At 47.6% G+C, this 13,257-nt stretch overlaps 1 protein-coding gene across 5 annotated transcripts in view; it reads right to left on the minus strand.

Moving 5' to 3' along the window:
- Positions 1-5,465: 5,465 nt before the first annotated feature.
- ALDH1A2 (aldehyde dehydrogenase 1 family member A2) overlaps positions 5,466-13,257 on the minus strand; it is a 342,743-nt gene continuing 334,951 nt past the window's right edge. For all 5 annotated transcript variants that reach the window (XM_073801066.1, XM_073801068.1, XM_073801067.1 and 2 more), the window contains one exon: positions 5,466-7,331. In XM_073801066.1, the coding sequence (XP_073657167.1) occupies positions 7,259-7,331 (73 nt within the window). In that variant the 3' untranslated portion in view covers positions 5,466-7,258. The remainder of the gene's footprint in view (positions 7,332-13,257) is intronic.

Genomic DNA, 13,257 nt, shown 5'->3' on the forward strand with positions numbered 1-13,257 from the left:
GGGCCTGAGCTCCTCTGAAAGGGCCAAGAACTTGCAGAGAGTCATACTCTGTAGCTTCAGGGAAGAGATCTTTCAGATTGTCACTCTTCCATAGGGGTTACCATCCCCTTCCTGAGAATCACTGCTGGGCTTCAATTTATATATTCAAACCAGACAAGTGATTCCCCTCCCAGGCAAAAAAGCCACCATGTTCCTTGAATTAGAGAACAATGACAACAACAATTATAATTTAATAATATTCTATTATTTTGTTACTATAGATAATAAAATAATAACGTCAATACAGCTGACATTTATTCAGCACAAGGTGGTAAAACCCTCTTCTAGGTTAACACTGGCCTCTCTCAACCCTGCTACCTGTGCTTTTAAACAAACGGGAGCCATGATATCCTCTGTGTTAAGAAATCCTTAGATCTCGGTGACTCAGCAAAACTGACTGCGCACCGATGTGATTTTAAATGGTGATTATCCTTCCAGCCTCCCAGCATTCACCAAGATTCCTAGTTCCAATCCCACCATCTAACACAGGTGTCCTCCTGCCTGGCTTCTGCACAAGAACCCAAAGCCCCAATGTGCTAGACCAAGGCCAAGGGAAAGTGAGATTTACACCTTCTTTGGGACTATAGCGCTAGTGAAAACTTACGTATTTATTCATTTTTAATAGTTGCTAATTTTTTTTTTTTTTTTTTTTTTTTTTTTTTTTTTTTTGCGCTCTTACAATGGGAACTATTCAGCTCTTTACACGTGACTTTCTTTCTTTTTTTGTGGTACGCGGGCCTCTCACTGCTGCGGCCTCTCCCGTTGCGAAGCACAGGCTGCGGACGCGCAGGCTCAGCGGCCATGGCTCACGGGCCCAGCCGCTCCGCGGCATGTGGGATCTTCCCAGACCGGGGCACGAACCCGTGTCCCCTGCCTCGGCAGGCGGACTCTCAACCACTGCGCCACCAGGGAAGCCCCTACATGTACTTTCTTGTTCCACTCTTACAACAACTGTGTGAGGTAGATAATTTTATCACCCCATTTTCCATGTCAGGAAACTGAGGGTTGGGATGGCTAACTGATTTTCCAAGGGCACACAGCTGGTGAGCCGTGGAACACTTTAGGATTCTGCTCCTTTGGGCATTGGAGAAACTCTTCATGTTACTAACAGGCTTCCCTTTCCGGAATTAGTGTGTGAGATCTGAATTTAAAGACTAACACGAGGGCTTCCCTGGTGGCGCAGTGGTTGAGAGTCCGCCTGCCGATGCAGGGGACACGGGTTCCTGCCCCGGTCCGTGAGGATCCCACATGCCGCGCGGAGCGGCTGGGCCCGTGAGCCATGGCCGCTGAGCCTGAGCGTCCGGAGCCTGTGCTCCGCAACGGGAGAGGCCACAACAGTGAGGGGCCCGCGTACCGCAAAAAAAAAACATACTGAAGAGCAGGACAAAAGACAGAGGAGGGACTTGTCACCGGCAAAGCCCATTAACCATTCCCAGGAAATAAAGATAGAGTTTGGGTAATAAAATAAAGCCTAACCTTTTTTCTTTTTCTTGGTGTTCAGTCTGGTTGCTCTTGCTTAGACGGGGCCGCGTGCAGAGGCCTCTCACCCGGCCCTTCACACCAGCGCTCCTGGTGCAAAACGGCGGCGCCCAGCACCTCAGCTCAGGGGCGTGAGCTGAAGCGCGAAGCGCAACACTGCAATTCAAGATGGCGGCGGCCGCGGCGGCGGCGGCGGTGGGGGCGGGCTGTGCGTAGAGACGCTGCCCCAGGTGCTGAGATCTGGAGCCCTGAACTGCGCCTGCGCCTGCGCCTGCGCCCCACCCCACCCTAGAACCCCACCCCCTCCCAGCTGATAGGATCCCTGTAAAGCAGCCCCAGCCCGCCCATGGCGTGTCGGGGGAGCGCTTGGGCTCTAGAGTCGGAGCCCGCACCTTTCCCTTCTCTGATCAAAGAACAGAGTTCCCTTTGCTTCTAAACCGAACTCAGTCTCATTCTGTTGGTTCAGACAACACGGGGCAAGAAGATCCTTGTTGGGGACTGACTTGGGAGGGTCGGTAACAAAACCATGTAGTAAACGAAATTAGTCAACTCGAGCCGGCTTGGCAAATAACATATATTTCGTTTCACGAGAAGGAGGACAGGGACCTGCTCTTGAGAAACAAACCAAAAAAGCAGGGCTAAAAGACCTTGAAACCATTCAGAGGCGTTCTTGCTCCAGCAGTAATGGCGCCTGGGCCATGCTGGTTTCAAGTTCCTCCTTGCTACATAAATGGCCAAAGGAAACATTATCCAAGAGTTCCACATCAAAGGCTAAATGGCAGGCTGATTTTCCCTTTAATCTGTCCAATAACCAAATGAGGATTAGACAATGTACATGTTTAGGAAGAGGACTTCATGCCTTTCCAGAGTGGACTTCCCTGCATTCTCATTCCCAGCTGGTCCCCACTGAGGAGCGGTTGTTGTGTAAAACATTCACGGTGGCACAGACAGTCGGGCCAGAGCTTGGAGGTCTTGTAATCACGCTATAGAATGTCGGAACAATGTACTGAATATACACAACCAAAACCTGGGGAACAGTTGGAGCCGCATTCACCGCCTTACTCCCAGCTGGCTTGAGGAGTTCAGATGAGGTCCACCTTTGGGAAAGGAGGCCTCCTGGAAACCACACGAAACCCATCCTAAAGAGTCAGGTTCTACATGATGGCCTCAACACTGGATGAGAAATGATGGATTCTAATGTCCTATGGACTGAGCAGCAAAGCAACAGAGTCATTTTGTTTGCACTTTTTGTAGTTGTTTAGAGTTGAATGTGTGCAGCATGACGTCTCAGACCAACAGAAGAGATACATCATCCATGATGTTGTTTAATCCTCACACAACGTTGTGAGGTAGGCAGGGCAGGAATGATCATCTGGATCCTACAGAGGAGGAAGTGGAGGCCCATGAAAGTCAAGTGACTTACGCAAAGACACACACTTGCAAATGGCCAATAAGGGACTTCAGGTGAGGACTTCTGATCACTTCCCTGACCCTCTGATGCTTTTCACTCTGCGATGTTGCTAATCGGCTGTTTCTGTGTGCAAAGTTGTCACTCTGGATTACCAAGAGGATCTGGAAAAGGTTCTACATTATCCTTCCATAAATTGAATGTATGTGCCTGGCAAGGAGTAACAGCGAGATAGCAAAGCAAACTACCAACTCTTGGCTCTGAGTTGCCATATGAGACCATGAGCTTCACGAGGGCAGTAGCCATGCCTGGCCCGCTCTGTATCCCAGCACCTGTGTCAGCATCTGGCATAGTAAACATTTGTGGAGGTAGGGAAGGGGCGAGTACAGGAGGGAGGAAGGGAGGTTAATTTCTTAGGATCACTGGCCTGCGGTGTTGGCTCTTCTCTCACTAGATTATCAGATTCCCCTAAGACGAGTGATGATAGGACTTTGTAGAATGTGTATTTTCTGGTCTCATTTTGGCTGCATTCGTTTCTCACCGTGGTTTTGTTTTTTCCTTTACTCTTGCTTTTTAATTCATGTGATTTTGTTGTTTTCATTTTTTCTGTTATACTTTAAGCATTGTTGTTGCTGACTAAATATTTCTGGGATATTAGTCAACCAAAAAAAAAAAACCAACAACAAAAAAAAACCCCTAGAAAAGTGAATAAATAGCTATATAAACACATGTAAGTAACAATGGGCATTTCTGTTCTATTTGTGCCCCTCCCCCTGCCAAGAATGCAGCCCATGTGACATTAACAAATTCTGTGGGGAGATTTTTTTTCCCAGCAGTCTTGCTATCCCTCCTCTTCATACCTTTCCAAATTCTACTCACTCTTTAACATCTACTACACGGACAGTTTCCTCCTCCCTGACCTCAGCTAGCTAAATACAGCTCTAGTTTCTTCTAACTGAATGTAGCATGTGCTACTTGTGAGCTCTGAGGAGCTCTGAGGCTGGCAGGAGCGTGGGGCAGGGCAGTGCCATGGAACTCTCTGGCCGACCCCCATCTGACCAAGTTACGGCACGTGGTACCTGCTCTTGCTGGTCCATCCCCTATCACAAAAGCATGCCTTGGCCTCCCTCACCTCTGTGCCTCTGCAGGTTACTCCTTTGAGCAGGATTGCCTTCTTCTTGCTCCCTTGCCTACTGAAATTACATTCCTTCCTCAAGCCTTGTTCAAAACCCACCTCTTCCATTCACTTGTCTCTGACTGTCCTCTTTTCTTGGGTGCCTTCCTGTTTTAACGACACACTCCAGTAGAGTCCCTGTTCCTTTCTGTTCTTTACTCCCTACATTGCAATATTTTTGTCTTTTATTATCTAAAATGTCATTTAAAAGAACGACACTGTCAATATGAATGCACTGAGGGTGTTTCGGAGGAAAAGGTACAATGAAGATCTCAGGGGTTAACAAAAAGACTGTAATTATGTAGGGCTGATGACAAATCACCAGTTGGTGTCTCCGTGTTGGTTTCATTAATGACACCTCTCTTCATTAATGCCCTCTCTCTTCATTTTCCTTTATGTCAGCATCATAAATGGATGAGGTCTGAGGGACTTTATGCTCTGAAGAACTATCAAATTATGCCTTACCTTATTCCGGATTCCTGCTATCTATAACATCTACTTGGCACCTAACAAAGGACTTTTACATGATTACTCTGTGTCCATCTTGTTGTCATTTTCTCTCCGATGCCCGAAATATTGAACACGAGGTAAATTCGCAGAAAGCCTACAGCCTACGTTTCAGAGTTCACCCCATGCCCCAGGGACGGCATTCTCCGACGCCCAGTTTGTTCCTCTGAGGAACAAGATACCAGCAGTCAGAGCAAGGAATCCCAGTCCAGAGCAACATGTCTCTCCCTGGGTCTCACTTCCTTTGTGTCTAAGTCATCAGTTTTTGTTTTTGCTTCGCTTGACCAGGACTTGGGTGGGGAAGCACGGTTGGAAGGAGGGGATGTGCAGGTCTAAAGGGTGGAAACCGCTCTCCAAAAGCACAACCCTGAGAACACACAGAAAGCAAACAAGCTCTGGCTGGTCCTATAGTCACCATTTACAGCTTCCTTTCTACAGCTGCAAAAATATTACATCAGGTTGTCAGTTTTTGACTTTGTTCCACTTCGGTAAATAAAAATAAAGCTACCGATAGATGCCATTAGCGAATGTGAGCTCTCATCACGTGGTCCATGTTTGTGAGAACAGGCCTGAAGACTCCTCTACATGTTAGCTTTCACAGAGGCTCCTTTGGATGAAAATTGTCATTTCATATGTTTCATACATGGTTATACTTGTTTGCCACACAGAACTGTATGTATGCCTGGATTTTAAACAGTGTCAGAAATAAGGGTCTTGTTTACCTTATGGCAAGAATACCCTCCAAATTCTGCTCAGTATCCAGAGGCAGCAACATACCTGAAAAGCCCAGCGGCTGAGAGAAGGACCTAGATGGACTCGGTGTGACACAAAGACACTGATAAACACGGCCAAATGATCCCGAGGAGTACACAATATAAACGCTTTATTGCTAGCACAGAGGTTTCTTTTTTAAGTAAATTAAACGAAATAAATCTTCATTTTCACATTCTATATTGCAGTTCAAAGGTAACTAGCTGGTTAATGGATATGTTCACTGGGACACAGGCTATAGGAGGAGAGCACGACATTCACACGAAAGAACTCAGAAATGTGGCATCTCTCAAGGCATCTGGCCACTGTCCTTTGTCAATAACAGCAAGGAGAGGTTTCTTTAAAACATCATGAATAGTCAAGGGTTATAAATAGAAAACCGCTATGGTTAGAAAGCAGAAAACCGTTAAATACAGAAGGCTATATATGTGTTGCCCATATTTCATATACTCTAGGTTATGTTTGGTACTTTTAAATAAATGATCTTCACCTAGGTTAGAGAACGAATTGGATTTGGCAGCTGGAAAGAGGGAAAAAGGAAAGGAAGCTGACACTGCCCATGTCAGAGATGGAGCCTTCAGTGGAAAGCAGAAGAGGAACGTGTGGCTGGAGGAAAGGGAGCCAGCCTGCTTCATGCTTCCCCCTTGGGAGGCCAAGAGCGAGAGTGGTGTGTGGACGAGCCACGGGCGTGACAAGCGGAGATCTGGTGCAGCGTGGCAGTCGTGGCACACCGGAACTCTACAAATGGAGAAGGAGACCTCTGAGCCTGGCCGGATTTTCCAAGGTTACTGCCAGTTGACCTAGGGCATGGGAAGCTGGAGTCACACCCACAGCACTGGGACTGGGAGGTGGCATGCACCAGGGACAGGGACGGGGTGGGGGTGGGAGGCGGAAGAAGCTATAGATTCCAACTGCAGAGATAATTCATTTAGTATGAATTGTCAGCAGTATTGGAAATGGAATTATTTCTACAAGGCACCCAGCATTACCTTTTTCCAAATTCTCAAGCCTGCTCAGATCAGTTTTTGGTTGATTTTAAAGACGAGCTTTGGAAAAGATCAATCCATGAAAAACAACCCACCCCCTGACTTAAATGCACAGATGCGCGCGTGAACGCGCACACACACACACACCCCTCTCTCTTACCCCCTCAAACCATGCGGTGATGAGCTCCGAGGCTGTGAACTACACATGATGATCGCTGGAGCTCCATCTCCTGATCTTTCACTCCTGTTATATGTGGATGTAAGAAAGCCAGACTGGGTCAGGAATATCCCAAGTTCTTTCTCCTTAGGACATCTGCAGTGTACCAGCTCCTGGCATTTTCAGTCTGGTCTGGCTCTAACTAAAACCATTTCATGTTTTGCTTTGAAGAAATGGATGACATGAAACGGTAATTTGGCTGCAAAACCTTGGAAAATTGTTCCCGGCCCAAACATCTGCCCCAGATGAGCTCAGCTGAGATCTCCTTGGAGGAGCGGGAGGGGTGCGTGAGCAGGGAGAGCCTGGAAGGGGGAAATGAAGACAATGGAAAGGCTACCTTTGCTCACAAGCAAAGTCCTTTGTGACAGAAGGCATCAAATAATACAGCTCCCTCACCCCAGAAAGAAATACTGGGTATGCCCCACAGCTACTCCTCGTGCCTTTGTCCCACGTTCCCCAATGTTTGGTACTGTTAAGGTGATCCCTCACAGGGTGCCAAGAAACCACGCCCAACTGGTTTGCTTTCTTTACGCAGCGAATGGCCTGGCCTACCTGCTGTCATTTAAATCTTAAGTAAGGACTGAGTATCAAGTTTGGGTTCCTGAGAGCTGGGCCCCACAGGGAAAGCAGAGGGGGAGAGTCGTGCAGGCTGGCCTTCACCTTCCTTCTTGGCCATCTTAAGAGTTCTTCTGGGGGATCTTTACTGTCACGGTCTTAACTTCGGAGTACTCTCGCAAACCAAATTCTCCCCTGAAAAACAGAAACGGGCTGTATCAGGTACCAGAGCCCCAGGCAGCTCAGCATGGGCTTTCCTCTTCAAAAACCCTGTTCCAACCACTGGACGCCCAGGATGTGCCTGTGCTCTAATGGCTCTCCTCGAGACCCAGTCCACTTTACCTGAAAGAAAACCACGAGGGTCCTCTCGGCTTGATGTTCTACATTCCTTCTCACTGGTCCTTCGGTTTAATAAGCGGCAACAATACCCAAAGGCCCACCACAGAAGAGTACAGATCACACGCAATGCCTTAAAGACAGAACCCTGAACAAATACCATCTGCGGCCTCCACAGAGTCAGGGGAAAGAGGAAATCAAAACCACGGACGGGAAAGGAATTGGGAAGTGTGAGTCAGCTGTCTCCCGCGACCTGCCCTCGGCCACTTCCCCTCCTGGCTCATGGCACCCTCTGGGGCCTTGATCAGGGATTTCTGTCATCAGGCAAACGAACATTTATTGCACTGTTACTATGGGGCAGCACCGTGCTGGGCCGGGTGCAGGAGAAACCAGATAATCGGCCCGGCCTCTGAGGGGCCTGTAGGTGGCCGGGCCTGAGAGGGGGGAGGGGGAGCCAGGTCACCTGCCTCAGCGGCCCTAGGAGAAACAGCCCCTCCGACCACTGCCTGAAGGGCGCTGGCACGTGGAAAAGCCTCACTGCTACGGTGCAGTGAGGTGCTCCTTTCCTTCACGTCTCTTCTCTCGTTCCTTCTTATTCCTACCTCTCTTTGTCTTTCTTCCTTTTCTCGATTTCATTGTCACATCAAGCATGTTCTCTTAATTATTTTCTGCAAAATACTTGACATTTTCTTCTTCTTTTCTTTTCAAAGTCACTCCTCTGTGAAGCTTCTCCTCAAGTTCTCAGCAGAAGGAGTGCCCCTCCTGCTCTGTGTTCAGAGCACCTTGTACCCACCTCTACCACAGCCCTGTAATACCAGGAGGGAGGGCGGGGGTACTCTGTCTCCCCCACCGATCTGCATCTTCCTGATCTTGCTTTCTGTCCTCCCCCAAACCTAGCATGCGGCCCACAGCATCAGGCTGAAAGAAAGCACTTGATAACTGTGGGAGCGAGGAAGGGGGGGCAGGCTTCTTCCTACCCCCTCTTCCCCAGTTCTACCCTGCTGACTGACCATCTCTGCCAGAAAAAAACATGAAAGAACGCTTAGAGATATATTTGAATAAGAAAGGATTAAGACAGGCCGTTTTTAAAAACAGTCTTATATAAAAGGTATAAAGTTACTGCAACTGGGCTTTACAGCGAAGGCCCGCTGTAAAGGATTCATTCTGCTTCCCTGGCCCGACACAGAGCTGCCCTTGCTGTGCCAGCAGCTCCTCTGAGCACCAGGGCACCTGAGTGGTCGCGCCCCCCTCCTCCCCCACAGCCCCCAGAACATCAGCGACTCAGGCAGCATGCTGCTCTCTCGTCTGCACTGGCCATTCTGCTTGCAGGAATGGGAAGAATAAGCTTGGGATTGCCCCACTCAGTATGTGGCTCCCTCACCGGCTCTGTCCAGGCTGTCTCTTTATTACCAGCTCAGCTCTGGCTCTCGCTGGCCTTTCTCCTGCCCTTGGGCAGCTGTGCATGTGTCTCTTCATCACGGACATCATCTGCCTCCTGTCTGAAGTGTGGCTACTCCCTTCTTGTTCCCTCGCTTGTGCACACACGTGGGGCAGACCCTGAACCACTTTCCTCCCACTCAGATCTCTAACTAAGTTGTGAGGGATGTAAGAAAGTCTACAGAGCTAGAAACCTTGCTTTCGAGTGTGACTGCCGGATCCCAAATCTCTGGGTGCTCAAAGCAATGGAAAATTCTGGACTGGAGGTGCTCCTCTCTCGGGTCCCAGGCGGCCATCTGCTGCATGGCCGGCACACAGCCTGCTCCGAGATGTTGGAGTGGACTCACATCTGCCATGAAAGGAAAGACTGCCCATGGGCCCAGGCCTCAAGGAAAGCCAATGAGAAGTCTCAGGGCAGCGCGTGGAGCAGAACACTGAGGGTGGGGATCGGCAGACAGGAGTGCCAACTCAGCTCTGCATTAAACTGGCTGTATGACTCCAGCTGACTCTCTCCCTCCTCTTGGCACCCAGTCGTCTCTCTGACATCAGTTCCTGAACCTTATTATACACATACCACCCATGAAGCTTGCTTAAACTGTAGGTTCCTGACCATCTCCCACCAAAGATTCTGTTCCAGTAGGTCTAGGGAGGAGCCCAAGAGACCACGAGATGGGTGGCTACTGGACCCACTCTTTGAGCAACACTGCTATAAGGTCTCTGAATCCAATCCCTAACATGTGGATTCTTCAGCTATTTCGCCATCTCATTCTAGGGTCTTTCTCTCAAATCTACTAAAATTTTTCTCAATCCAGTTAAATTCTGTGGCACATAGTTCCATAGTTAAGGAAGAAGTCCACTACTGCACAAAAGGCAGACGTATTGTTGTTGACATGCCCCAATCTCTTTGTATAGTCACCTTTCCAGCGGGGCCATGTGTCAGGGCACAGCACATTTAGAAGCCTGTATTCCTGCTTCTTGGCCAGACTAGGTTATATTCCCAAAGATGAACCAAACTCGGCATACGTAAAGGTAAGGTAAGACGTTAGATCTGGGTGTCTCTCAGCCAGCCATTTTAGGAAGTCACTCAGACTCACGCATAAAACAAATAAGGATTTCTGCTTAGGGTGTATATTTCCCTGCCCTTTTCTTTGACTTACAGCAGCATTTCTCAGAGCAGCATCCCCAGACCACCTGCACGAGAATCATTCCAGAAGCTTGTTAAGAATCTAGGTCCTGGGCCCTAGCCCAGATCTACTAAATCAGAATCTCTGAGAGTGGATCGCCAGATAGGCAGGGTTAGAAAGCCCCTCTCCCAGCCTACAGGTGACTTTCTGTGCATACGCAATGCTGTGCACACACACACTGACTCAGAGCATCTGAACAACACTTCTCGTCTTCAAAGCGTGTGTCCTTAGTTTTTAAAATGCTGAGGTTCACAGCGTTCTTTCCATCCCCTAGGTTTGTGATACATATTTTATAGCTTGGACTCTATGACCCCTTGTCTCAGGAGAGCTTAAATGAGACGGAAAAGGATGGGAAGGCTGAAATAGATGGAATTAGCTGGACAAGCAGAACGGAGAGAAACTCAGCCCAAGTCTCTGACCCTGGGAATTAGAGGCCAGCCCATCAGATAACCTGTAGAGGGCAGCCCTCTCCACAGCTCTCTGTGGGGTAGCACTCAGGGGCTCCAACAGCCTTCCTTGGAGCTCATTTCCAGAAAATGCTACTTCCCTTCCCTGTTCCTCTTAGAGGTAGGCAAAGAGATGTCAGGGACCAAAGCTGCATGGAGCCTGCAGGCCGTGAGATAAACAATTCTGTCCAAGTGGAAGGCTAAGCAGAGCTTCCAGGACTGTATTAAATGAGAAGAAGAGTGGGGAACCAGGACAGGGCAGGTTCTTTCATCTGAAGCATTTCCTACCACTCCAGGTCATTTAAGGAAGAGAAAACATGTTTTGGGGGCAAACAGGAACAAAGACTCATATAATTTAGATAAGATGAAGTGAGTCTCATCAAAGAGCACTGCTTCCTAATTATTTTTTAACTGCACTGGGAAGACCAAATCACTACTGTGCCCATGAGACGAGTCGAGAAAGGCCACTGTTCTGTGTGGTTCTGACACAGCCAAACTGTCTCTTGGACCTTCTTTCTAGGCGAGGGCGATGTTTCTGACAGGAAGAGACTGCGCCTGAACAATGTCCCAAGCCCGAATCCTGGTAGGAGGTTTGCCTGTGATGAGAGTCCAGGGCTAGCCTGAGATGAGAAACCATCAACCAGCAATTAGTTATTTCAAGTGTATTTTATGCCCATGATGCACCCTGTTAATGATCTGTAACAGTCAATGTGCGCAGCATTCCCAGAGCCGGCGATGGCCCCAACATTTCAGAGGCTGGGAGAGCACAAACACAGGGGCAGGAAATGAAAGAAGTTGAATGCATCTTCAAAAGTGGAAGCAGAAAGTTAAGGCCATGTGCAAGTTAAGAAGAGATACTTAGAGTACATGAAGACTTTATAAAAGCTGAAGGAATACTAATAACTTAGCAAATAGGATCCAGACTGGGTATGGGTTCTGGCTATAAAGCAAGTGGGAGGTACTGAAGGCTAGAAGCAAAGGTTCAAGCAAGAGCAGTTTCTCCCTTTCTTAATACATTTATTAAGAAAAGGAAGGACTGCCTACGTAACAGTCATCTACTTGATCAATAATGATGATAGTAGCTCACATTTTCTGAAGGTTTGCCAGATACCTTGCTGGATGTTTGGCATACATGATTCTAACATTTAATCCTAACAGCAACTCTGTAGGGTAAGTACTATCTATAATTATTCCCATTTTATAGATGAGGAAACTGAGGCTCGGTGAGATTAAATAGTTTGTCCAAGGCTGCACAGGTATTAAGCAGTAGAGCCAGGGTACATATCTGTGCAGTGTGATTCTAGAAACTCTGCTCTTAGCCTCAAAGCTGTATCTACTTCATGGTTTAATGGCTCGGGACTAGAGATTACCACCTACAGTATCTGAAGATGTAAATCCCCTGTGCTAGTCATGGGTTCACTGCACTTCCCCCCAAATACCATACTTATTTCTCCCACAATGCCTCTGCTAACTCTTCCCCCACTGCTATCCTGTTTTGCCCACCAACCATGAAAAACTATTCCTCTCTCCTCATCTACTCAAATGTTCCTCTCCTTTAAAGGCCAATTCAAATCCGTATAAGAGATCACATCTAATGGTTTCCTGGACTTCTCCAGCTCACAACGATCTCTATCACCCCTGCATTCCTCTACCACTCCACAGGCTTTTCTGGAATTCTTTTGATTCTTTCAATGTTGTATATTTCATTTATCCAACAAAATTTCAAGTAATTTAATGAGCTGCACCTTCCCCTACAGACCAAGCATCATGCTTTGCACAAAGTATGAATGTGCTCAATACTTTTTAGCAGATTGATTGCGAACTAAGCATTTGTTCAAAAAAGTATGCATGCAGTAATGCCCGAGGGAACAGGCATGGAAGATGTTTCCTCTTATGAGTCACAGGATTTAGAAAACATGGATCTAGCTCCTTTCGAAATGAGGGAAAATGAAAGTTTTTTGGGACGAGGGGAGATGTCAGCTCGGGAAGACCCTAGCTACCATTCATTCTCCGAAAGCAATTCTAAAAATCCATTCGTATGTGAAGTTGCAAATGCAATCACTCTAGTTTTCCTCTGCCACAGTCCCATTTTTCAGGTCCTCAGCATCACAAGAGGGCAGCCCAGCTCTGATTCTGACCCAGAAGACTCCTTATACCTGGTTCCCATGCTTCCTTGGCCAGACATCACAGAAACTAAGCCACTAAAATTTAGGTTCAAAGCTCAGATCTGCCACTTACTGGCTGTGAGACTTGGGCAAGCTACTTAACCACTCCAACCCTTAGTTCCTCATCTGAACCATCCGTAAGATAAAGATAAATGTATCTATCCCATAGAATCACTGTGAAAAGCAAATGAGACAATGTTAGGTAAGAAGGCAGAATAAAGCCATATGCAGAGCAGGCATTTAATTAATACCTATTATTGCAAAATCCTTGTAATGGGTCATCTTCCTGTGATCTCTGCCAAAACATTCTCTATACACCAAGAATGTTGGCCATAAGAACGTTGGTATCCCCTCAGCTCCCACAGTATGCCCTTTAAAAACCCCTTGAGATTGGGTTTAAAGCAACCTCTCCACTTGTATCTTCAGCAAGTCTCCTCCATGCATCCTGTGCCCTAGGCTCTGCAGTCCCAGACTCAAAGATCCTATAGGCACTGAGCAGGTGACAGTGAGTGAATTGGGTATGTGTAAAACTAACACAGCCAATATTCAGTTC

Source organism: Tursiops truncatus, chromosome 2 (genome assembly GCF_011762595.2).
Source record: "Tursiops truncatus isolate mTurTru1 chromosome 2, mTurTru1.mat.Y, whole genome shotgun sequence".
Classification (NCBI taxonomy): Eukaryota; Metazoa; Chordata; class Mammalia; order Artiodactyla; family Delphinidae; genus Tursiops; species Tursiops truncatus.